Genomic DNA, 23,581 nt, shown 5'->3' with positions numbered 1-23,581 from the left:
TGTGGGAGGTGAACGTTTTGCAAGGTATAAAGAGGATCTCTGATGGCCTGGAGCAGGAAGTTAATTGGCAAGATTAGAGGATCTGGGTACCTCCTAAATCTTGTTTTTTATTTTTTATTATGTACTTATTTATTTATTTATTTATTTATTTTTGAGATGGCATCTCACTCTGTTGCCCAGGCTGGAGTGCAGTGGTGCAATCTCGGCTCACCTGCAACCTCTGCCTCCTGGGTTCAAGCAGTTCTCCTGTCTCAGCCTCTGGAGTAGCTGGGACTACAGGTGCGTGCCACGACGCCCGGCTAATTTCTGTATTTTTTAGTAGGCTCAGGGTTTCATCATATTGGACAGGCTGGTCTTGAACTCCTGACGTCGTGATCTGCCCACCTTGGCCTCTCAAAGTGCTGGGATTACAGCCGTGAGCCATTGCACCCAGCCATCGTGTTTGTTTTTTTGAGACGGAGTCTCGCTCTGTCACCCAGGCTGGAGTGCAGTGGCGCGATCTCGGCTCACTGCAAGCTACGCCTCCCAGGTTCACGCCATTCTGCTGCCTCAGCCCCTTGAGTAGTTGGGACTACAGGCGGCCACCACCTCGCCCGGCTAATTTTTTGTATTTTTAGTAGAGCAGGGTTTCACCATGTTAGCCAGGATGGCCTCGATATCCTGACCTCGTGATCCACCTGCCTGGGCCTTCCAAAGTGCTGGGATTACAGGTGTGAGCCACCGTGCCCGGCCGACATCTTATTTTTAAAAAAATATTTTTGGTACCTCATACTTGGAGGCTGAGGCTGAAATAGAAACTTCTTAACGCTTGAATTCCATTTCTGCTTAATCTCATACTCCACATCCTTAACTTTACACTCTCCCTTTTCAGTAAGCGCAAAGCCTCAGAAGACCTGGAACAAGATTCTGCCATCTCTGTGATCCCAAGATGTCAGCCCTTGCCCCAGCAATGATGAATTTTCTTCTACTTGGTCATCAAAAAAGGAGTGTAATAGAAGCGAGGGGAGCTGCTCCTCCATCTTCTTCCTGAAGAAGAACCTTCTCTCCTTCCTCTTCCTCATGAATGGGCATTAGTGCCTCAGAGAGTTGAGGACCGCAGCATCCCCTCCACTCCAGAGTTGGGTGGTACGGATTTTCAACTGGCCAACCCTTTGCCTCCACTATTGAATTTTTTTCAGACCCCCATTCTTCATGCTGGAAATGGGATTGCTGGACTTGGCAGCTTTCTTTCCCCTCGTCTTTGACCAGGAACCGGACTCTTAATTTCCTCAGGACAGACTAGCTGGCACATTATCCCTACCTTAGTTCTTTCTCTCTGATCCCTGGAAGAATACTCCTGTAATCTCTGTAAAGGTTTTTGGGGGATAAGGGTGTTTAACCACCTCCCAGCTTTCTTCTTCTTCTTTTTTTTTTTTTTTTTTCCTGAAAAAAGGAAAAAGCACACAGCACACAATTTCAAGCCATTTTCAGATCAGAACTCCAGAAGTGTTGACAAGATGCCTATTCATAGAGTTCCCTCAGAAGAGCCATAGTGTTTGTGAAGAGAAGAGTAGTGATTGCTCTGCCAGAAGCAGCTCCTCTTTAAACTCCTCTCTTGATGAATTTCTTAAGGCTGAAGGAATGAAGAGAGTGGGACATGGGGTAATCTTTATCCCTTTTGTTAAAACAGGAGGCATCCATGGGCTGGGAGATCATAGCCCTTCCTAGGCAGAATCCTGTTCACTGCCAGGCTATAATAATTATTACTATTTTGCAATTTGAAATATATTCTGCTTGTTTTTCTAAATGTGAAGACTTACCAAATGAATTTTAGATCATTCTCCAAAGGAGATTTTTTTTGCTCTTCTCATCTTTTCCAACAGTGTTCTCCTGTTTGTGGAGCTAAGGTAAAGAGGGGACACCTCTGTCTGTTTAACAGACAGTCCATATCTGTGAGGCCAGCAAATATTTTCTTAAACTCATGGGGAGACAGCAGATTCTTGCCTTGGTGAGGTCATTGCTGTGCCATGTCCTACCCCCCTGTCTTCATGCAGGGAAGTTGGAAATGGGGGCTACATATGCCCTCTCCTCCCCGTCTGCAAGAGTTGTGGTTTTCCATCCGATCCTTCCACTCTTGTCAGGGGAAGAAGGGGGCCTGGTATCTCAGGCAGATTGTTGAATTCCTGTTCTATCTCTTCTCTGTCCCACCCTGCCTTGATAATATGTTAGCCCATACCCCAAATAACTGTCTATATTAGACACCCCCAGCCAGTTTCTGGCTGCCTGCTTTGCTGCCATGTTTTTTACAAGAAGGAAAGAATTCTTGCTATTTTTTTTTCATAATTTACTATTTATGATGTATTTAAGTGTTTTATTAAGGACAGAGTTCTGTTAGGGGTGGGAGAGAATATTTGAGGGAGGGCTGGGTCTTAGGGAAAGGAATGGGGAATCAACATTTTTATTAAGTGTTACTATTTGCCTCTACTTTGTATTGTTCAGAAATGGCAAATACAATATAAAAGTGATATATGGTTTTAATGTAATAAACTTTAATCAGTTATTTAGACCTCTTATTTTTTCTGATTCTTTTTCATATACCATCTGCTCACCCTCCTACTCCACCACCCAGGCTCAGTTTTGTTCATGTTGCCCTAAACAAAGGCTGCATACTTTCCAGCTTGCAACACTCCAGCTTCACTCTTAAGGCTTTATGTCCTTATATCCTCTTCCTCAGCAACCCCATTATCTTCACGAGGAAACGCAGTGAATGAATATGAGGGGAATTACTGTAGGTCTCTTGCCTAGGTTGCAACCCAATTTAACAGGGATTTGAGGTTCAAAACTCACTTTACTCAGTTAAGAGGAAAGGAGAGGGACAGTGGGAAAAGTAAGTTTGAGGTTAGCTGGCCCTAGTGATTCCCTCCCTTTCGTTCTCTTGACCTGGCCCTAGGGCGTCACTCTTAGAAGATCATAGAGATTGCTTTCTTTAGCTGTTTTCTTCTGTGAGGTTGAGCTAAGGCTCCTTTGATAGGAAACTAGACAAAAAAGTAGGGGCGGGCCAGGCATGGTGGCTCACACCTGTAATCCCAGCACTTTGGGAGGTGGAGGCAGGTGGATCACCTGAGGTCAGGAGTTCGAGACCAGCCCAGCCAACATGGCAAAACCCCGTTTATTGAAAATGAAAATTAGCAGGGGATGGTGGCATGCGCCTGTAGTCCCAGCTACTTTGGAGGTCAAGGCTGGAGAATAGCTTGAACCTGGGAAGCAGAGGTTGCAGTGAGCGAAGATTGTGCCAGTGCACTCCAGCCTAGGCGACAGAGTGAGACTGTCTCAAAAAAAAAAAAACAAAAAGTAGGAGCGGTGAGGCTCATTCTGAGGCATGAAGATAGGGAACCTTTGGAGAGAAGCAGTTAAGCAAACAGCTGCTTTTCATACCACTATTCCCTATCTTGTTAAGGGCACTCTGCAAATATTTATAGAGCAGCTAATGAGCAATGCATGGAGTAGATGGAGATCAAAGAAATAATTGTCCTTCAAAAGTTTCTAGTTTCCAGGAGGAACACAAATACACAAAAACAATATGTTATATGTGAGACAGCTACTTAAGCTCTCTGAAGGTGGCACAGAACATAAAAGGGGGAAAAATTAGCAGTTACGTGCGAAAGAAGTGTTAAGAGAATGTTTCACTTCAGCACAAGGACCTAGATGCATGAGAATGGTCTGTTTTTGAGAACAAGGAAGAGATCATGATGAGAATATTGGAATAGGTATAGTTAGAGGCAATATTGGGAACCCTGAAATATTTTTTGCCCCAATAGGATGTGATACAAAATAATTGAGAGACTAACAAAGTTCCTTCAGAATTAACGGAGGATTGGCCGAGTCCAGTGGCTCACACCTGTAATCCCAGCACTTTGGGAGGCCAAGACGGGTGGATCACTTGAGGCCAGGAGTTCAAGAGCAGCTTGGCCAACAATGCGAAACACCATCTCTACTAAAAATACAAAAATTAGGCCAGGCGCGGTGGCTCACGCTCGTAATCCCGGCACTTTGGGATGACGAGGCGAGCAGATCATCTGAGGTTGGGAGTTCGACCAACAGGGAGAACCAGCATGACCAACATGGAGAAAACCCGTCTTTACTAAAAATACAAAAAATTAGCTGGGCGTGGTGGGCGCATGCCTGTAATCCCAGCTACTTGGGATGCTGAGGCAAGACAATCGCTTGACCCTGAGAGGCAGAGGTTGCGGTGAGCCAAGATCGAGCCCTTGCACTCCAGCCTGGGCAGCAAGAGTGAAACTCCTTCTCAAAAAAAAAAAAAAAAAAAAAAAAAACCGGGCATGGTGGCAGGCGCCTGTAATCCCAGCTACTCAGGAGGCTGAGACAGAAGAATCGCTTGAACCCAGGAGGCAGAGGTTGCAGTGAGCTGAGATTGCACCATTCATTGCACTCCACCCTGGCAACAGAGTGACACTCCATCTCAAAAAAAAAAAGAAAGAAAAAAAGCAAGTACTTGGATTGGAAGAGGAATGGGGGATTCTCAAAGTTTCTTTTCATTTTTCTTTTCTTTTTCTTTCTTTCTTTCTTTCTTTTTTTTTTTTTTTTTTGAGACAGATTTCACCATGTTGGCCAGGCTGGTCTCAAACTCCTAGCCTCAAGTGATCCGCTCACCTCGGCCTCCCAAAGTGCTGGGATTACAGGCGTGAGCCACCGCATTCAGCCCAGATTCTCAAAGTTTTGAATTTGATTTTCCCACAGCCCCGGCCAGTCCTCCTTTTGTCTGGATAAGGAGAAAACTTTTTTCCCTAATAGGAATTGGAGGTTAACATGTTTTAGGCATAAATGTTCTGCATCCCTGACCTTGTCACTCAGAGTGTACTCAAAACTACTGAATGGGTGGTGTAGATAATCCTCTTATGATCAGAGGGTCCCTCTAGCGGTGAGCAGCGACTAGTGCTTATTCTCTAGCTATATGCTCTAATTTATATTCAGATACAAGTAGGGTCTATTAGTGTAAAACTTCTAACTAAAAGAGAAATTAAAATCATAGGATAATAAACTTGGAAATCGTCATCTGGTCTGATATTTTACTCTTAAGCATGTCAATCTCAGCTATTCTGAGATGTATTCAGAGATGAAGTCTCACTCATTCTTTATTAGTTTTGTTTTTCTTTTTTTCTTTTTTTGAGACAGAGTTTCACTCTTGTCGCGCAGGTTGGAGTACAATAGCACGATCTCGGCTCACTGCAACCTTTTCCTCCCGGATTCAAGTGATTCTCCTGCCTCAGCCTCCAGAGTAGCTGGGACTATAGGCACCCACCACAATGCCCGGCTAATTTTTGTATTTTTAGTAGGATGGGATTTCACCATGTTGGCCAAGATGTTCTCGATCTCCTGAACTTATGATCCGTCCGCCTCGGCCTCCCAAAGTGCTGAGATTTCCCAGCCTTGGTTTTCTTTTTTAGTCTTGCTCTGTTACCCAGAGCAATCTCAGCTCACTGTAGCCTTGACTTTCTAGGCTCAGGCGACTTTCCTACCTCAGTCTCTCAAGTAGCTGGGACTACAGGCTCGCACCATCACAATCAGCTAATTTTTGTATTTTTTTGTAGCGACGGGGGTATCCAGGCTGGTCTCGGACTCCCGACCTCAAGTGATCTGCCCACCTCGGCCTCTCAAAGTGCTGGGATTACAGGCGTGAGCCACCGTGCCCAGCTGGCCTTTTTTTTTTTTCATTATCGAAATTTCCAAACCAAAAGTAGAGTAGTATGGTGAACCACTATGTACACATAACCCAGCCTCAATAATTATCAACATAAATAAGACCAGTGTGGCCGGGTGCAGTGGCTCAAGCCTGTAATCCCAGTTTTCGGAGGCTGAGATGGGAGGCCAGGAGTTAGAGGTTGCAGTGAGCTATGTATGATTGCACCACTGCTGCACTCCAGCCCAGTGAGACCTTGTCTCTTTTGTTTTACTTTGAGACCCTGTCTCAAAAAACAAAACTATTTGTTTCTTCCAAAGGATTAAGTTAAATCCCAAACTTCATATACTTTTTTTATCTATGAATACAACATATAACCCTTAATAAAGACTACTTTTATAATGGTGATAACTTTAACACTATTATCATGCCTAAAAAAAATTGCTTAATATCAAATATCCAGCTGATGTGATGGCTCACGCCTGTAATCCCAACACTTTGAGACTTTTTTTTTTTTTTTCAGAGATGGGGTCTGGCTATGTTGCCTACGCTGGTCTCGAACTCATGCGCTCAAGCCATCCTCCCACATCAAAAAATTAAAAACAAATTAGCTGGGCTTGGTGGCATGCACCTATAGCCCCAGCTACTCAGGAGGCTGAGGCAGGAGGATCGCTTGAACCCGGGAGGTGGAGATTGCAGTGAGCCGAGATCAGGCCACTGCACTCCAATCTGGGCAACAGAGCGACACCCTGTCTCAAACAATAAAACTTTGTAGAGACGGAGTCTGGCTGTGTTGTCCAGGCTGGTCTCAGACTCCTAGCCTGAGTTGATCCTCCTGCCTGGGCCTCACAAAACGCTGGGATTATAAAACCTAAGCCATTGCATCAGGCCTTGAATGTAATTTTTGATTAACCAAAACGGTTTAGTGGTTTGTTCTTTGGCAGATTAGTTAATATAATTGAGTTGTCAAATCTTTTCCGGGCTCTGTACTGGGCTTAGGGAATTGTAAAGATTAAGACACATTGCCGGCCAGGTGTGGTGGCTCACGCCTGTAATCCCAGCAGTTTGGGAAGCTGAGGTGGGTGGATCATCTGAGGTCAGGAGATCGAGACCAGCCTGGCCAACATGGTGAAACCTCGTCTCTACTAAAAATACAAAATTAGCCGGGCATGGTGGAATGCCCCTGTAGTCCCAGCTACCTGGGAGGCTGAGGCAGGAGAATCCCTGGAACGCAGGAGGCGGAGGTTGCAGTGAGCCGAGATCGAGCCACTGCACTCTAGCCTGGGTGACAGAGCGAGACTCCTCCGTCTCAAAAAAAAAAAAAAAAAAAAAAAAAAGGCACGTTGCCCACCCTTAGTTAAACGGGGTAGGAGATAAATATACAAATAAATTCAATTGAAGGGTATAAGGGCTTGTTGAATTAAAATTCTACAGGGAACTGAGGGCTGTAGAAAGTCATTAGCGATCCCGACACTTTTTTTTTTTTCTTTTTTTGAGACGGAGTCTCACTCTGTCCCGCAGGCTGGAGTGCAGTGGCGCGATCTCGGCTCACTGTAATCTCTGCCTCCCGGGTTCAAGTAATTCTCCTGCCTCAGCCTCCCGAGTAGCGGGGATTACAGGCGTGTGCCACCATGCCCGGCTAATTTTTTGTATTTTTAGTAGAGACAGGGTTTCACCATGCTGGCCAGGCTGGTCTCGAACTCCTGACCTCGTGATCCGCCCGCCTTGGCCTCCCAAAGTGCTGGGATAACAGGCGTGAGCCACCGCGCTCGGCCGATCCCGACACTTTTTTAAAATGACGAAGCCGGAATCGACACAGCACTTTCAAAGGTTCCTCCATAGCTCCCCAGAGATCCGGCCAGCGGGAAACCCCAACTGAGAACTGCAATGGCAGGGAAAGTGGAGGCTAGATCCTGTTTTTTGTGTTACCGCGATTCCCTCCAACTACCCTCAAGACGCCTACAAATTTGTTTGGCGGCACCTACAACTCCCAGAACGCAACGTGGGGGACGGAGGCGGAAGCAGCTGGCCAAGCCGAGGTCTGTGATTGGTGAAGAGCGACGGGCCAATTGGAGGAGTTGTTGTTAGGCCGTCCCGGAGACCCGGTCGGGAGGGAGGAAGGTGGCAAGATGGTGTTGGAAAGCACTATGGTGTGGTGAGGAGCTACTTCGGGGCAGGAGGGGCAGAGCTGGGTTCTGGGCGCGTGTAGCGCCAAGGCAGGGAGGGCCTGGGGTGGGGGCCGGGGGCTCATGGGCGAGAGGCGGCCCTGGCCCCGGAGGTAAGGAGCCCGCTGGACTCCCTGAGTCATCCCGGGGCCCTGGAGTGGCGGATAGTCCCGGGTTACCCCTGTTACCCCCAGGGGGACGGTCATTGACTGGTCATTCCTGCTTCCTTTCTCTGTTCTAGCGCCGTCTTCTCTAGAGCAGCCCGGGTCTGTCTTTAGCTACAGTTCTGCTTTTCGGACTCATCGTAATAGTTTTCTGCCCTCCTTTCTTTGCAAAATAACGTCTATTAGGAAAATAGATTATTAATCCCTTCCTCTCCCCATTCCCTCGTCTCTAACTTCATTACCTTTCCCTGTATCATCTTCAAAGTTACCATTTACAGATTGCTTTTTATGTATTAGTCATTTTGTTTATCTCACTTATACCTCACAACCACACCTTAAGGTAAATTATCTCTCCTTTTACGGTTCAGGATACCGAGTCTCAACGATTTTAAGTGATTTGTCCAAAATCATACAGCTGGTTAAGTGGTGGAGTCAAGATTTAAACCCACGGCTGTCTGACACAAAGGCTTTATCCGGTGAGGTAGCTCTCTTCGTCAGTTTCAGGCTTGGGCTGAGTACCTATTACGAGTCACATTAGAAGAGGAGGACATAAATTTTTGCAGGGTTTCAAGAGTTCCTTCTAAGTGTAATCACTGAATGTAATACAGAATAGTTGACGAACACAAATCACCAATTGGGTGAAACAGGCACCTATGAGATTTCTTCTTTTTATTTTCTCGGGGGAGCATAGCGTTGCCAGATAACATACAGGATGCCCAGTGAAATTTGAATTTCAGATAAACGATGAATAATTTTTTTTTTGAGACGGTCTTGCTCTGTCTCCCGGACTGGAGTGCAGTGGCCCAGTCTGGCTCACTGCAGCCTCCGCCTGCCTGGTTCAAGTGATTCCCAATGATTGAACTAATTTACACTTGCACCAACGGTATAACAGTGTTCTCTTTTCTTGCAACCTTGCCAGCATCTGTTATTTTTTGATTTTTTAGTAATAGCCATTCTGACTGGTGTTAGGTGGTATCTCATTGTGGTTTTGATTTATTTGCATTTCTCTAATGATCAGTGATATTGAGGTTTTTTTAATAGGCTTGTTGGCTGTATGTATATCGTGTTTTGAAAAGTATCTGGCTGGGGCGGTGGCTCAGGCCTGTAATCCCAGCACTTTGGAAGGCTGAAGTGGGTGTATCACCTGAGGTCAGGAGTTACTGACCAGCCTGGCCAACATGGTGAAACCCCATCTCTACTAAAAATACAAAAATTAGCCAGGCGTGGTGGTGGACGCCTGTAGTCCCAGCTACTCCAGAGGCTGAGGTGGGAGAATCGTTTGAACCCGGGAAGTGGAGGTTGCAGTGAGCCGAGATGGCGCCACTGCACTCTAGCCTGGGCGACAGAGTGAGACTCCCTCTCCAAAAAAAAAATAAAAATAAAAAGTAAATAAATAAATAAATAAAAATAAAGTGTCTGATGTCTGTTCATGTCCTTTGCCCACTTTTTTTTTTTTTTCTCTTTGAGAAGGAGTTTTGCTCTTGTTGCCCAGGTTGGAGTACAGTGGCGCCATCTCAGCTCACTGCAACCTCCGCCTCCCTGGTTCAAGTGATTCTCCTGCCTCAGCCTCCTGAGTAATTGGGATTACAGGTGCCCGCCACCACGCCCAGCTTTTTTGTATTTTTGGTAGAGACGGGGTTTCATCATGTTGGCCAGGCTAGTCTCAAACTCCTGAGCTCAGGTGATCCACCCGCCTCAGCCTCCCAAAGTGCAGGGATTACAGGCGTTGAGCCACTGTGCCCGGCTCCTTTGCCCACTTTTTTTTTTTTCGCTCTTATTGCCCAGGCTGGGGTGCAATGGCACAATCTCAGCTCACCGCAACCTTCGGCTCACCGCAACCTCCGCCTCACGTGTTCAAGAGATTCTCCTGCCTCAGCCTCTTTAGTAGCTGGGATTACAGGCATGGGCCACCACGCCTAGCTAATTTTGTGTTTTTAGTAGAGACCGGGTTTCTCCATGTTGGTCAGGCTGGTCTCGAACTCCCAACCTCAGGTGATCCGCCCGCCTCAGCCTCCCAAAGTGCTGGCATTATAGGCGTGAGCCACTGTGCCCGGCCCGTCTTCCAGGATTTTTATAGTTTTGGGTTTTACATTGTCTTTAATCCATCTTCAGTTAATTTTTGTGTATGGTATAAGAAAGGAGTCCAGCTTCAATCTTCTGCATATGGCTAGCCAGTATCCCCAGTTATTGAATAGGGACTCTTTTTCCTCACTGCTTGTTTTGTCAGCTTTGTCAAAGAGTAGATGGTCATAGGTGTGCGGCTTTATTTCTAGACTCTCTATTCTGTCCCATTGGTCTCTGTGCCTGTTTTTGTACCAGTGCCATGCGGTTTTGGTTATTGTAGCCCTAAGTAATAGTTTGAAGTTGGGTAAAGTTGCCTCCAGCTTTGTTCTTTTAGCTTAGGATTGCCTTGGCTTTTCTGGCTCTTTGTTGGTTCCGTATGAATTTTCAAATAGTTTTTTCTAGTTCTTTGAAGAATGTCTTTGGTAGTTTGATAGGAGTAGCATTGAATCTGTAAATTGCTTTGGGAAGAATGGCCAATTTTAATTAATTAATTAATTAATTTATGAGACAGAGTCTTGCTCTGTCTCCCAGGCTGGAGTGCAGTGGTGTGATCTCGGCTCATTGCAACCTCCGCCTCTCAGGTTCAAGTGATTATTGTGCCTCAGCCTTCTGAGTAGCTGGGATTCCAGGCACCCGCCACCATACCTGCCTTTTTTTTTTTTTTTTGTATTTTTAGTAAAGATGGGGTTTGGCCATGTGGCCAGGCTGGTCTTGAACTCCTGGCCTCAAGTGATCTGCCCACCTCAGCCTCCCAAAGTGCTGGAATTACAGGTGTGAGCCACCATGCTCGGCAGTATGGCCATTTTAATGATATTGATTCTTCCTATTCATGAGCATGAGATGTTTTTCCACTTGTTTATATCTTCTTTGATTTATTTGAGCAGTATTTTGTAATTCTCATTGTAGAGGTCTTTCATCTCCCTGGTTAGTTGTATTCCTAGGTTTGTTTGTTTATTTGTTTGTTTTTTTGAGACGGAGTCTCGCTTTTGTTGCCCAGGCTGGAGTGCAGTGGCGCCATCTCGTCTCACTGCAACCTCCACCTCCTGGGTTCAAACGATTCTCCTGTCTCAGCCTCCCGAGTAGCTGGGATTACAGGTGCGTGCCACCACGCCCGGGTAATTTTTTTCTGTATTTTTAGTAGAGATGAGGTTTCATCATATTGGTCAGGCTGGTGTCGAACACTTGACCTCAGGTGATCCGCCAGCCTCAGCCTCCCAAAGTGCTGAGATTACAGGCATGAGCCACAACACCCAGCCAAGGTATTTTATTCTTTTTGTGGCAGTATGCACATAGTTCTTGGCCCCATGTAGTGCATCATGGGGAACCTGCTGTTGATGTGACTGCCTTGCACATGTGCCATTGTATTACCCTTTTCGAGTGTTGTTTTTTTTTTTTTTTTGGGAGACAGGGTCTCATTCTGTCACCCAGGCTGGAGTGCAGTGGTGTGATCTTGGCTCACTGCAGCCTCGACCTCTGGGGCTCAAGTGATCCTCCTGCCTCAGCCTCCTGAATAGCTGGGACTACAGGAACATACCACCATGCCCAGCTATTTTTTGTATTTTTTGTAGACATGGGGTTTTGTCATATTGATTAGGCTGGTCTCGAACTCTTGGGCTCAAGAGAGGCTCTCTCCTTGGCCTCCCTAAGTGCTGGGATTACAGGCATGAACCATCACACCCAGCCTGTATTCTCTTTTAAAATAAAGGTTTTGGCGGTAATCCCAGCTACTTAGGAGGCTGAGGCAGGAGAAGGGGTTAAGCCCAGGAGTTTGAGGTTACAGTGAGCTATGATTTCACCACTGGCCTCCAGCCTGGGTGACAGAGCAAGATCCTGTCTCAAAAAAATATGTGAAATGGCCAGGTGTGGTGGCTTACACCTGTAATCCCAGCACTTTGAGAGGTTGAGGTGGGCGGATCATCAGAGGTCAGGAGCTCAAGACCAACCTGGCCAACATGGTGAAACCCCGTCTCTACTAAAAATACAAAAATTAGCCGGCATGGTGGTGCACGCCTGTGGTCCCAGCTACCCGGGAAGCTGAAGTGGGAAGATCTATTGAGCCTGGGAGGTTGAAGCTACAGTGAGCTGTGACTGCGCTTGAACCTGTGCCTGCGCTTGAACCTGTGCCTGAATACTACCCTAGACAGGTTGAGTATTCCCTATCTGAAATGGCTAGGACCATAAGTGTTTCAGATTTTGGATTTTTGTCAGATTTTAGAATATGTACATTATACTTAACCAGCGGAGTATCCCTAATCTGGAAGTCTGAAGTGCTCCAGTGATAATTTCCTTTGAACATCATGTCAGCACTCAAAAACTTTCTGATTTGGGGCATTTCGGATCTCAAGAGTTTCTGATTAAGTGTACTCAACCTATATATTCCCTTTTCTATTAATACTTGTTTTCCAGTACCTTCTTAATTACCTCTCTTTACCATTTTTGGTTTATTGCCAAACAAAGCATACTAAAGAAAAAAAATTGCCCCAGGCTCACATTTTGCTTGCCAATAGAAATGAGATGTCTTGGCTAGGTGCCGTGGCTCACACCTGTAATCCCAGCACTTTGAGAGGCCAAGGCAGGAGGACTGCATGAGTCTAGGAGTTTGTGACTAGCCTGGGCAACAAAGTGAGACTCCATCTCTATAAAATAAAAAATAAATAAAAAATATGGTTTTTTTTGGTAGAGACTGGGTCTTCCTGTGTTGCCCAGGCTGTTCTCCAACTCCTGGGCTCAAGCGATTCTCCCTTCTCGGCCTCCCAAAGTGCTGGGATTACAGACGTTAGCCACCATGCCCAGCCTAAAAAATAGATAAAATTCTAAAAAGAAGAAATGAGGGCCAAGTGTGGTGGCTCATGCCTGTAATCCCAGCACTTTGGTAGATTGAGGTGGGTGGATCACCTGAGGTTGGGAGTTTGAGACCAACCTGACCAACATGGAGGAACCCCGTCTCTACTAAAAATACAAAATTAGCCGGGTATGGTGGTTGCATGCCTGTTATCCCAGCTACTTAGGAGGCTGAGGGAGGAGAATTGCTTGAACCTGGGAGGCGGAGGTTGCGGTGAGCCGAGATCGAGCCATTGCACTCCAGCCTGGGCAACAAGAGCGAAACTCCGTCTCAAAAAAAAAAAAAAAAAGAAAGAAATGAGGTATCTCATCTAAGGCACTGCTTCCGTCCATTAACACAGGTAGAACCTTAACTATTAGAGCTCTCAGGGACCTCAGAGGTCATCAAGAATTGATCCTTACAGGAGCTTATATAACTGCATCACTTACCTGCCTTCTTTTGGTCTTTGGGAAACTCGAGATTATATTTCACATTAGCTGGATACTTTTAGATCATGAAAAGTTGCAGGGATCTAAGAGGTGAGACTTCAGATCCACAAAACCTCATTTTTACCGTTCAGTTCAGCTGTCAAAGCTGTTAAGCATTTAATGAGATGATTGCATTGTACTTTTCTGCACTCAGTGCTGCCAAGTGTGTGTTATTTTATAGACCTCTTTTTTTTGAGGCAGTGGCACGATCTCGGCTCAATGCAGCCTCCACCTCTCAGGTTCAGGTGATTCTCCTGCCTCAGCCACCCGAGTAGCTGGGATTACAGGTGCCTGCCACCACGCCCGGCTAACTTTTATATTTTTTAGTAGAGACGGGGTTTCACCATGTTTGCCAGGCTGGTCTCAAACTCCTGAGCTCAAGAGATCTGCCCACCTCAGCCCCCCAAAGTGCTGGGATTACAGTTGTGAGCCACCATGCCTGGCCCTATTTTATAGATTTTTTTTTTTTTTTTTTGATGGAGTCTCACTCTGTCGCCCAGGCTGGAGTGCAGTGGCGTGATCTTGACTCACTGCAACCTCGGCCTCCCGGGTTCAAGCAATTCTTCTGCCTCAGCCTCCTGAGTAGCTAGGACTACAAGTGTGCGCCACCATGCCTGGCTAATTATTGTATTTTTAGTAGAGATGGGGTTTCACAATGTTAGCCAACGCTGGTCTCTAACTCCTGACTTCAGGTGATACACCCGCCTCCACCTCCCAAAGTGCTGGGATGCACTTGGGAGGCATAAGTCACTGTGCCCAGCCTATTTTATAGATTTTTTTTTTCTTTTTCTTTTTTTTTTTTTTTGAGACGAAGTTTTGCTCTTACTGCCCAGGCTGGAGTACAATGGCGTGATCACCGCAACCTCCGTCTCCTGGGTTCAGGCGATTCTCCTGCCTCAGCCTCCCGAGTAGCTGGGATTACAGGCATGTGCCACCACACCCAGCTAATTTTCTACTTTTAGTAGAGACAGGGTTTCTCCATGTTGGTCAGGCTGGTCTTGAACTCCTGACCTCAGGTGATCCACCTGCCTCGGCCTCCCAAAGTGCTGGGATTACAGACATGAGCCACCGCGCCCAGCTATAGATATTTTTAAGTTACCTTCTTCATTTCCTATATTTGGATTACTGCCATTTAATGGCAGACTTAGAGTATTTATCCATGACAAAGCTTAGTAGCACTTAAGTGCAGCTTGTAAGAAGGTGCTGTGGTTCATCAGTAGATCACCACCTTTGGTGCTCATCAGAATCATTTTGTAAGGATTTGAAAATTTTTTCGGCTGGGCACCAGGTGGCTCACACCTGTTATCCCAGCACTTGGGGAGGTGGAGGCAGGAGGATCTCTTGAGCTCAGAAGTTCAAGACCAGCTTGGGCAACATAGCTAGATCCCTGTCTCTACAAAAAAAATTTAAAAGGTAGCTGCGTGGTGGCTCGCACCTATAGTCCCAGCTACTTGGAAGGCTGAGGTGAGAGGATCACTTGAGCCCAGGAGGTGGAAGCTGCAGTGAGCCATTAGTGCACCACTCTACTCCAGCCTGAGTGACAGAGCAAGACCCTATCTCAAAAAAAAAAAAAAAAAATTCCTCATTGGTTATTCTGAGTCAATAAATGTGGGCTAAGGCTTGATCATCTGTATATTTAAAAAAGAAAAAAAGCTACAGGTGACGCTATGAAGACTGCTGCTATAGGGGGCCTCTGGAACTGGAGAGAAGGTTTTGGAAAACTTCTACATTTCTTCTCTCTTGTCCTTCAACCCTAATCTGACAGTGTGGACAACAGTGAGTATATGCGGAATGGAGACTTCTTACCCACCAGGCTGCAGGCCCAGCAGGATGCTGTCAACATAGTTTGTCATTCAAAGACCCGCAGCAACCCTGAGAACAACGTGGGCCTTATCACACTGGCTAAGTATGGGGGGACAGAGGAGGAGGGGACTCAGTAGGTGGGTGGTTGTTACATGCTACTCTTCTTTAGATTCCATGAAGCTGCTTTTGCCCATCACCTTCCTAGACTGCCTTCTGCACTATTTAGTGTAAATGTCAATAGCAACTTGTTTTTTGTATTAACCTGAATTTAATGTAGTACGGAAGCTAAATCTCCTGGGGTGAAATTTCTGTTTCTTTTTATTGTTTGTTGGGCAGGGCTAGGATAGGGGGTGAAATTTCATAATATATTTTAAAGTCAGTGAAAAGTGATTTTGGGCTGGGCACAGTGGCTCATGTCTGTAATCCCAAGAGTTTGAGACCAGCCTGGGCAACAGGACAAAACCCTGTCTCTACTAAAAATACAAACATTAGCCAGGCATGGTGGTGGCTACCTGTAATACCAGCTACTCAGGAGGCTGAGGCAGGAGAATCGCTTGAACCCGGGAGGCGGACGTTGCAGTGAGCCAAGATCACACCACTGCACACCAGCTTGGGCGACAGAATGAGACTCCATTTCAAAAAAAAAGAAAAAAGTAATTTTTGGATCAGAGCCCCTGGGCATATATCACTCATCCTTTTACCCTGAAAGTGTTTTGTTTTAGGAACTGATAATTCTTAAATGAGTAGCCTCCCACTCCAGTGTACATACTGTTAGCTGGGAGAATGGGTCTGGAGGTGGAGAAGACAGGAGAGATACAAATTAGCATCGTTATTTTGGTGGATTCTCAGGGCCCTGTGAGCCTTTAAAAGGAGTTAGGGGAAAACATTTGGAAGTAGAGGGCAGGTTTCTTACAAAGCCAGCCACTTAATTATTTCTGTGCTTGGTTTCCATTAAATACTAGATGTTTGATTGAGAAGAATAGAGGCCAAGCACAGTGGCTCACGCCTGTAATCCCTGCATTCTGGGAGGCCAAGGCAGACGGATCACTTGAGGTCAGGATTTCGAGACCAGCCTGACCAACATGGCAAAACCCCGTCTCTACTAAAAATACAAAAATTAGCCGGGCGTGGTGGTGTAGATCTGTAATCCCAGCTACTCAGGAGGCTGATGCACGAGAATTACTTGAACCCAGGAGGCGGAGGTTGCAGTGAGCTGAGATTCGCCACTGCATGCCAGCCTGGGTGACAGAGCGAGACTCTGTCTCAAAAAATAAAAAAGAAGAATAGAGATTACAGTTAGAATAGAAATAATGGTTATTATCCAGGTCTTTAAAGAAAAGTCAGACACAGGCCAGGCGCGGTGGCTCACGCCTGTAATCCCAGCACTTTGGAAGGCCAAGGTGGGCGGATCACGAGGTCAGGAGATCGAGACCATCCTGGCTAACACAGTGAAACCCCATCTCTACTAAAAAAAATACAAAAAATTAGCCAGGCGTGGTAGTGGGCGCCTGTAGTCCCAGTTACTTGGGAGTCTGAGGCAGGAGAATGGCGTGAACCCAGGAGGCGGAGCTTGCAGTGACCCGAGATCACGCCACGCACTCCAGCCTGGGTGACAGAGCGAGACTCCGTCTAAAAAATAAATAAATAAAAGTTAGACACAGTTTAGAGGTACTTGTGCTGACCTGAATTCACTGAAATGCTTTTCCTACATCCCAGTGACTGTGAAGTGCTGACCACACTCACCCCAGACACTGGCCGTATCCTGTCCAAGCTACATACTGTCCAACCCAAGGGCAAGATCACCTTCTGCACGGGCATCCGCGTGGCCCATGTGAGTCCTACTGGGTTCCCTGGACCTTTCCTCCCTGCTCTGATGTCCTGCCTCCATCATACTCATTTCTCCCCTGGAATCCTGAGCTAGGACCAGAGCAAGAGAAAGCTAACTTGGAGTAGAAAGGATATGGGGGATGAATCCCAGGGTAGTTGAGGGTCGTGAAGGGAAAAATCCCTAGAATTGAGAATTAAGGCTGGGCGTGGTAGCTCATGCCTGTAATCCCATCACTTTGGGAGGCCAGGGGAGGAGGATTGCTGAAGGCCAGCAGTTCAAGACCAGTCTGGGCACATAGTGAGACCCTGTTTCTCTAAAAAAAAAAAAAAAAAAAAAAAAGGCCGGGCGCAGTGGCTCACACCTGTAATCCCAGTACTTTGGGAGGCTAAGACGGGCGGATCACCTGAGGTCACGAGTTCAAGACCAATCTGGCCAACGTGGTGAAACCTCATCTCTACTGAAAATATAAAAATTAGGCAGTACTAGGGAGGCTGAGGCAGGATAATCGCTGGAACCCGGGAGGTGGAGGTTGCAGTGAACTGAGATCACGCCACTGCACTCCAGACTGGGCGACAGAGCGAGACTCCATCTCAAAAAAAAAAAAAAGAGAGAAAGAGAATTAACCTCCCTTCTTTATGCACAGAGAGTCATAGCAAAAAGGGAGGAGGTGGGGGTGTTAAATCTTGTGTGAACGTGATGGTAGATGGTGTACTTCAGGTACAAAGAAGTTGTAAGAAAAAGGGAACCGAGTGACAGAGGAAAGAGCTGAGTGATTCCTCTGGTTAACTCTGAGAACTTCTTCTCCCTTTACAAGCTGGCTCTGAAGCACCGACAAGGCAAGAATCACAAGATGCGCATCATTGCCTTTGTGGGAAGCCCAGTGGAGGACAATGAGAAGGATGTGAGTCCAAGTGGCAGCTGGGGAATGTGGGGAGCCCATGTTTGGGACTGAGGTCTTCCAGCCCTCAGGAGAACCTGGCAGAGGCATCAGGCTCATCACTTTGGGGAAAGGTGAATGTGGAGAATTCAGTGATTCTGTTGGAGGACCTTGGGGAGGTCAATAGATTTCTGTATGCTTTTACGCGGCGGGTCCTTTCCCCCCTCGAGTATGGAACAGATTTCTTGATTTTTCTCCCCTTCTTCCCAGCTGGTGAAACTGGCTAAACGCCTCAAGAAGGAGAAAGTAAATGTTGACATTATCAATTTTGGGGAAGAGGTGAGTAGGGACTGATTGGAGGGCATTGACTTAATTTGGTCATAAACAGAATGGTCCTTAACCCTGAGGAGTGTGGGTACTGTGGCAGAGTAGTGCAGAAATGGGAAAGAACAGGGAGCAAGGCCTGAAGAAGGGCGTCATGTGTTCTTTCCTCCCCAGGAAGTGAACACAGAAAAGCTGACAGCCTTTGTAAACACGTTGAATGGCAAAGATGGAACCGGTTCTCATCTGGTGACAGTGCCTCCTGGGCCCAGTTTGGCTGATGCTCTCATCAGTTCTCCGATTTTGGCTGGTGAAGGTGGTGCCATGCTGGGTCTTGGTGCCAGTGACTTTGAATTTGGAGTAGATCCCAGTGCTGATCCTGAGCTGGCCTTGGTGAGCAAATGTTGACCCCAGGTAGAGTCCAAAGGTCCCTCTTTGTTCTCTTCTGGCACACACATCACAGAGCTTCTATCAGGCTGGACAGTCCTAGACACTACCAATCACTCATTTTCCAAGACCTCCTTTTGCCGCCTCTTCCCTGTAATTCTGTCTGATCTCTAGGGGCACCAGTGTCAGATGCTTTCTTGTTCACTTCTGATGAAAACCGAGGCTTCTCCCAAGTCCTTACTTTTTAATCCCGTACCACTGCTTATCCCTCCAGCTTCTTCTCTGTGTGATAAACCAGAAGCTGCCCCTTTATGTTCCTTTCCCACACCCCAACTGACTTTCCCAGCTCCCTGTAGGAGTGAGGGCAGGGGAGCCCTGATTATGCCCTGCCCTTCACCAGGCCCTTCGTGTATCTATGGAAGAGCAGCGGCAGCGGCAGGAGGAGGAGGCCCGGCGGGCAGCTGCAGCTTCTGCTGCTGAGGCCGGGATTGCTACGACTGGGACTGAAGGTGAAAGAGGTGGAATCCGAAGTCCTGGGACTGCGGGATGCTAAACATTGAAAGCTGGGTGTAGGCACTGCAGGGAGAGTGTGGAGGTCTGACAGGGTAGGAATATGTGGGAGGGCTGGGCTAGGAATGGCCTTGGAGGCTGGCCTGTGTGGATATGGCACCAATTCTACCCTGCTCCTCTTTTCCTTTTCCCAGACTCAGACGATGCCCTGCTGAAGATGACCATCAGCCAGCAAGAGTTTGGCCGCACTGGGCTTCCTGACCTAAGCAGTATGACTGAGGAAGAGCAGATTGCTTATGCCATGCAGATGTCCCTGCAGGGAGCAGGTGAGCCAGAGCCTGGGTGGTGCCTAGGCAGAGGTTGGGGTGAGGAAGTGTAACTGAACAGACTGACCTCTCTTCCTCAGAGTTTGGCCAGGCGGAATCAGCAGACATTGATGCCAGCTCAGCCATGGACACATCCGAGCCAGCCAAGGTGAGACCCAACCCTGCCCCCATCAGGTTTAAAGTCCTTGAATTTAGATCCTCATCCCTCTGGGGCTGGGAGCATTTCTACCATAGCTAAGTCCTTTGAGGAGCAGAGGGAAACACATGGATATGCATTTCTTACGTGTAAACCTTGCTAAGGTAGCAATGCTAATGGTCAGAGTTGGAGAAATGTCCTCTTGTTCTGTAATTTTCCTTTCTTGCTGGTGGGAGCAGCCTGGGCAGTTCTCTAGGATGTCTTCCCAGGAGGGAAAAAAGAGGGTCTGGGAAAAAGAAAAAGGAGAACTGGGTGTCTTGAGAGCAGGAAACCTCAATGTGATGGCATCTGTTTTTCTCCTCAGAGCTCAATTAACAGAGTTCTCAGCAGGCCCCTCTATTTGGTTAGTAATAACTGCATTCATGCTGTATAAAGGATTTTGCTGACTTGTCCTTTCCTTACGTCGACCAGAGGTGCCCAGATCCCCACACAGTCAGAAGGCAGGGGGCCTCTGGCAGCGGCATGCTCCTGTCCTTAACACCTGCTTACTTCCTGCCACTCCATACCCTCCCTTGAGCTCACACTGCCTGTTTGCAGGAGGAGGATGATTACGACGTGATGCAGGACCCCGAGTTCCTTCAGAGTGTCCTAGAGAACCTCCCAGGTGTGGATCCCAACAATGAAGCCATTCGAAATGCTATGGGCTCCCTGGCCTCCCAGGCCACCAAGGACGGCAAGAAGGACAAGAAGGAGGAAGACAAGAAGTGAGACTGGAGGGAAAGGGTAGCTGAGTCTGCTTAGGGGACTGCATGGGAAGCACGGAATATAGGGTTAGATGTGTGTTATCTGTAACCATTACAGCCTAAATAAAGCTTGGCAACTTTTTTTCCTTTTTTGCTTCAAATATTGATGGTTTTGAGTGTGAGAGAGGGGAGAAGCCGCTGGCCTGAAGCAGAGCCTTCCTTGTTGAGTTCTCCATGTCTCTGTTTCCACCCGTCCGGGCCTCCTAACGTGCTGGGATTACAGGCCCAGGAGCCGGGTTTCCATTTCTAATGAACGAAGACCTTATTTAAACCACCTTCTTGCCAATAACTTTTACTCTGCACTCACACAGCTGAACCCCAAGCATGGAATGGTACTCAACCTTTTCAGTTTTTTCATGTGGACTTCTAAGGTTCAGCAAGTTTAGGTTATTTGGCCAAGGATATTTAGCTAATGAAGAGGCAGAACCAGGATCAAAATCCAAACTTGTCTCAGACCTGTCTTACCAGGAGTTGAATCACCACCAAACAGTAGTTTCCCATTGGTCAGCTGCCTTCAGTGACTCTGCTCAGCCCTGCAAGTCAGTTCCTTGTAGCAACTACTATACCTTCCTCTACTCCCCCATCACTCTCAACAGAAGCCTGACATCTTTACAGAGAGTCAAGGCCATGAGGCAGGAAGTTCTGGCTCCCTCCCTCCTGCCAGCACCTTCCTGCATCAGTTATGCTGTCTCCTGAGTCTCTGCTGTCCTAAACACCCTGCTGGCGTTTTCCTCTCAGTGTACACGCATAAAATCCACTCTACAAGTAACCTTACCTTGAGACTTTATATTATACTGTTTAAATATTACTTTACAAGGAACATCTATTCCCTTTATAATTTTTTTTAAAGTTTTTTTTTTTTTTCGGCCAGGTGCGGTGGCTCACACCTGTAATCCCAGCACTTTGGGAGGCCGAGGTGGGCAGATCACAAGGTCAGGAGTTTGAGACCAGCCTGACCAATATGGTGAAACCCCGTCTCTACTAAAAATAGAAAAAAAATTAGCCGGGTGTGGTGGCGCACGCCTGTAATTCCAGCTACTCAGGAGGCTGAGGCAGGAGAATTGCTTGAACCCAGGAGGCGGAGGTTGCAGTGAGCTGAGATCATGCCACTGCATTCCAGCCTGGGCAACAGAGGGAGACTCTCAAAAAATAAAAAATTAAAAAAAAAAAAAAGATATATATTTTTATTTATTTTAAACAAAGTCTGTGCTCTGTCACCCAGGCTGGGGTGCAGTGGTGTGATCATAGCTCACTGTAGCCTCAACCTCCTAGCCTAAAGGATCCTCCTGCCTCAGCCTCCTGCATAGCTGGGACTAAGGCACACACTACCACGCCCAGCTAATTTTTTTTTTTTTTTTGAGATGGAGTCTCTGTCGCACAGGCTGGAGTGCAGTGGCACTGTCTTGGCTCACTGCAACCTCTGCCTCCCAGGCTCAAGCAGTTCTCATGCCTCAGCCTTGCAAGTAGCTGGGACTATAGGTATGTACCACCATGCCTGGCTAATTTTTAATTTTTTTTATAGATATGCGGTCTGGTCTATGTTTCCCAGGCTGGTCTTGAACTCCTGGGCTCAAGTGATCCTCCCACCTCGGCCTCCCAAAGTGCTGGGATTATAGGTGTGAGCCAGCGTGCCTGGACTATATAGTTTTAAAAGTTAGATTTGTAATAAAAATTGGTAGGGTCCTGCCCCACCCCTCTGCACTCTTGAGGTCTACTCCCAGAAGTAATCAATTTAACTTCTTTAGCTAGCTCTTCCTGTGCTTACTTCCTTATTCCCAAAGAATGAACTTATATGGCTATTTCTTAATTTTTCCATTTTAGCCATTATCTATACTGTTTACTATAGAATATTATAATTTAGTATTTTTTTTGTTTTCGAGGCAGAGTTTTGCTCTTGTTGCCCAGGCTAGAGTGCAATGGCACGATCTCTGCTCACTGTAACCTCCGCCTCCTGGGTTCAAGCGATTCTCCTGCCTCAGCCTCCCAAGTAGCTGGGATTACAGGCATGTGCCACCACACCCGTCTAATTTTTTTATTTTTAGTAGAGACAGGGTTTCATCATCTTGGCCAGGCTGGCTTGAACTCCTGACCTTGTGATCTACCTGCCTCAGCCTCCTGAAGTGCTGGGATTACAACACCTGACTAATTTTTATATTTTTTTTGTAGAGACGGGGTTTTGCCAGGTTACCTAGACTGGTCGTGAGCTCAAGCAATCTGCCTACCTCAGCCTCCCAAAGTGCTGGAATTACACCACCACACCTAGCATTGGTTTTTTTTTTTTTTTTTTTTGAGACAGAGTCTTGCTCTGTCATCCAGGCTGGAGTGCAGTGGCACGATCTTGGCTCACTGCAAGCTCCGCCTCCCGGGTTCACGCCATTCTCCTGCCTCAGCCTCCCGAGTAGCTGGGACTACAGGCGCCCGCCACCACGCCCGGCTAATTTTTTGGATTTTTAGTAGAGATGGGGTTTCACCGTGTTAGCCAGGATGGTCTCAATCTCCTGACCTTGTGATCCGCCCGCCTCGGCCTCCCAAAGTGCTGGGATTACAGGCTTGAGCCACCATGCCCGGCCCATTGTTTTTGTTTTTATTCTTTTACCATGAGAAATAGAAACCTCCTCTCATTGGTCAAATACAGTAGGTAACCTGTTAACCTCACGTGATGGCCTCCTGAGCTTGCTCCAATGTGGATTGGTTGTCCTCGACCTGCTGCAAAGTTTTAGTTCTGGCCCTTCCCTGCACCTTCACCCTGGGACTCACTTATTTCCTGGATGCCATATTTTGGTTTTCCTTTGTTTCATCCTCTGTTTTAGTAGAATTTGTCATCCAGTAGCTTCCTGAGAAAGGAGCACAGCAAGTTTATTTTTTGTGTGTCTGAAAACATCTTGGCAGAGTATAGAATTCTACATTTAAAATAATGTTTCTTTAGAATTTTGAAGGCATTGCCTCATTGTTTTCAGTTTTCTTCTTGTTTGTTTTTTCTTTTTCTCAATGTTTCAGCATCCAGAGGAATGCTTGTTGGTGTTGAGACAGGGTCTCACTTTGTCACCCAGGCTGCAATGCAGTGGCAGGAACACGGCTCAGGCTGACTGCCGCCGCTACCTCTGAGGCTCAAGCAGTCCTCTTGCCTCACTATCTCAACTGTCTGGGACTACAGGTGCATGCCACAACACCCATCTGGTTTTTGTATTTTTTGTAGAGATGGTGGTTTTTG

At 46.8% G+C, this 23,581-nt stretch overlaps 2 protein-coding genes across 9 annotated transcripts in view; both read left to right on the top strand.

Moving 5' to 3' along the window:
- PIP5K1A (phosphatidylinositol-4-phosphate 5-kinase type 1 alpha) overlaps positions 1-2,545 on the top strand; it is a 51,614-nt gene extending 49,069 nt beyond the window's left edge. For all 4 annotated transcript variants that reach the window (XM_031009898.3, XM_031009889.3, XM_055358451.2 and 1 more), the window contains one exon: positions 872-2,545. In XM_031009898.3, the coding sequence (XP_030865758.1) occupies positions 872-874 (3 nt within the window). In that variant the 3' untranslated portion in view covers positions 875-2,545. The remainder of the gene's footprint in view (positions 1-871) is intronic.
- A 5,156-nt stretch (positions 2,546-7,701) lies between these two features.
- On the top strand, positions 7,702-20,452 carry PSMD4 (proteasome 26S subunit ubiquitin receptor, non-ATPase 4). Of its 5 annotated transcripts, none has more exons than XM_019022253.3 (10): positions 7,702-7,832; positions 15,145-15,285; positions 16,899-17,013; positions 17,825-17,911; positions 18,158-18,226; positions 18,386-18,601; positions 18,996-19,113; positions 19,300-19,431; positions 19,512-19,579; positions 20,165-20,452. In XM_019022253.3, exons 1-10 carry the CDS (start codon positions 7,807-7,809, stop codon positions 20,333-20,335), a joined length of 1,143 nt encoding a protein of 380 aa, XP_018877798.1. In that variant the 5' UTR covers positions 7,702-7,806; the 3' UTR covers positions 20,336-20,452. The 5 variants fall into 5 exon arrangements, with proteins under 5 accessions (XP_018877798.1, XP_004026674.1, XP_055214720.1 ...); XM_004026625.4 differs by having other exon boundaries at positions 7,703-7,832; positions 18,996-19,104; XM_063710974.1 differs by lacking the exon at positions 7,702-7,832 and adding an exon at positions 8,375-8,482.
- Positions 20,453-23,581: the final 3,129 nt, after the last annotated feature.

This window comes from Gorilla gorilla, chromosome 1 (assembly GCF_029281585.2).
Source record: "Gorilla gorilla gorilla isolate KB3781 chromosome 1, NHGRI_mGorGor1-v2.1_pri, whole genome shotgun sequence".
NCBI classification, from domain to species: Eukaryota; Metazoa; Chordata; class Mammalia; order Primates; family Hominidae; genus Gorilla; species Gorilla gorilla.
The sequence above is the reverse complement of the archived record's forward strand: the minus strand, read 5'-3'. Positions and strand labels throughout refer to the sequence as shown.

What these genes read in the sequence shown, in the direction of transcription:
- PSMD4 (XM_019022253.3), top strand. Translation starts at nt 7,807, where the DNA reads ATGGTGTTGGAAAGCACTATGGTGTG. An exon ending in TTATCAATTTTGGGGAAGAG is followed by an intron (nt 18,227 to 18,385) that starts GTGAGTAGGGAC and finishes TTTCCTCCCCAG; the next exon opens with GAAGTGAACACAGAAAAGCT. An exon ending in TGGGACTGAAGGTGAAAGAG is followed by an intron (nt 19,114 to 19,299) that starts GTGGAATCCGAA and finishes TCCTTTTCCCAG; the next exon opens with ACTCAGACGATGCCCTGCTG.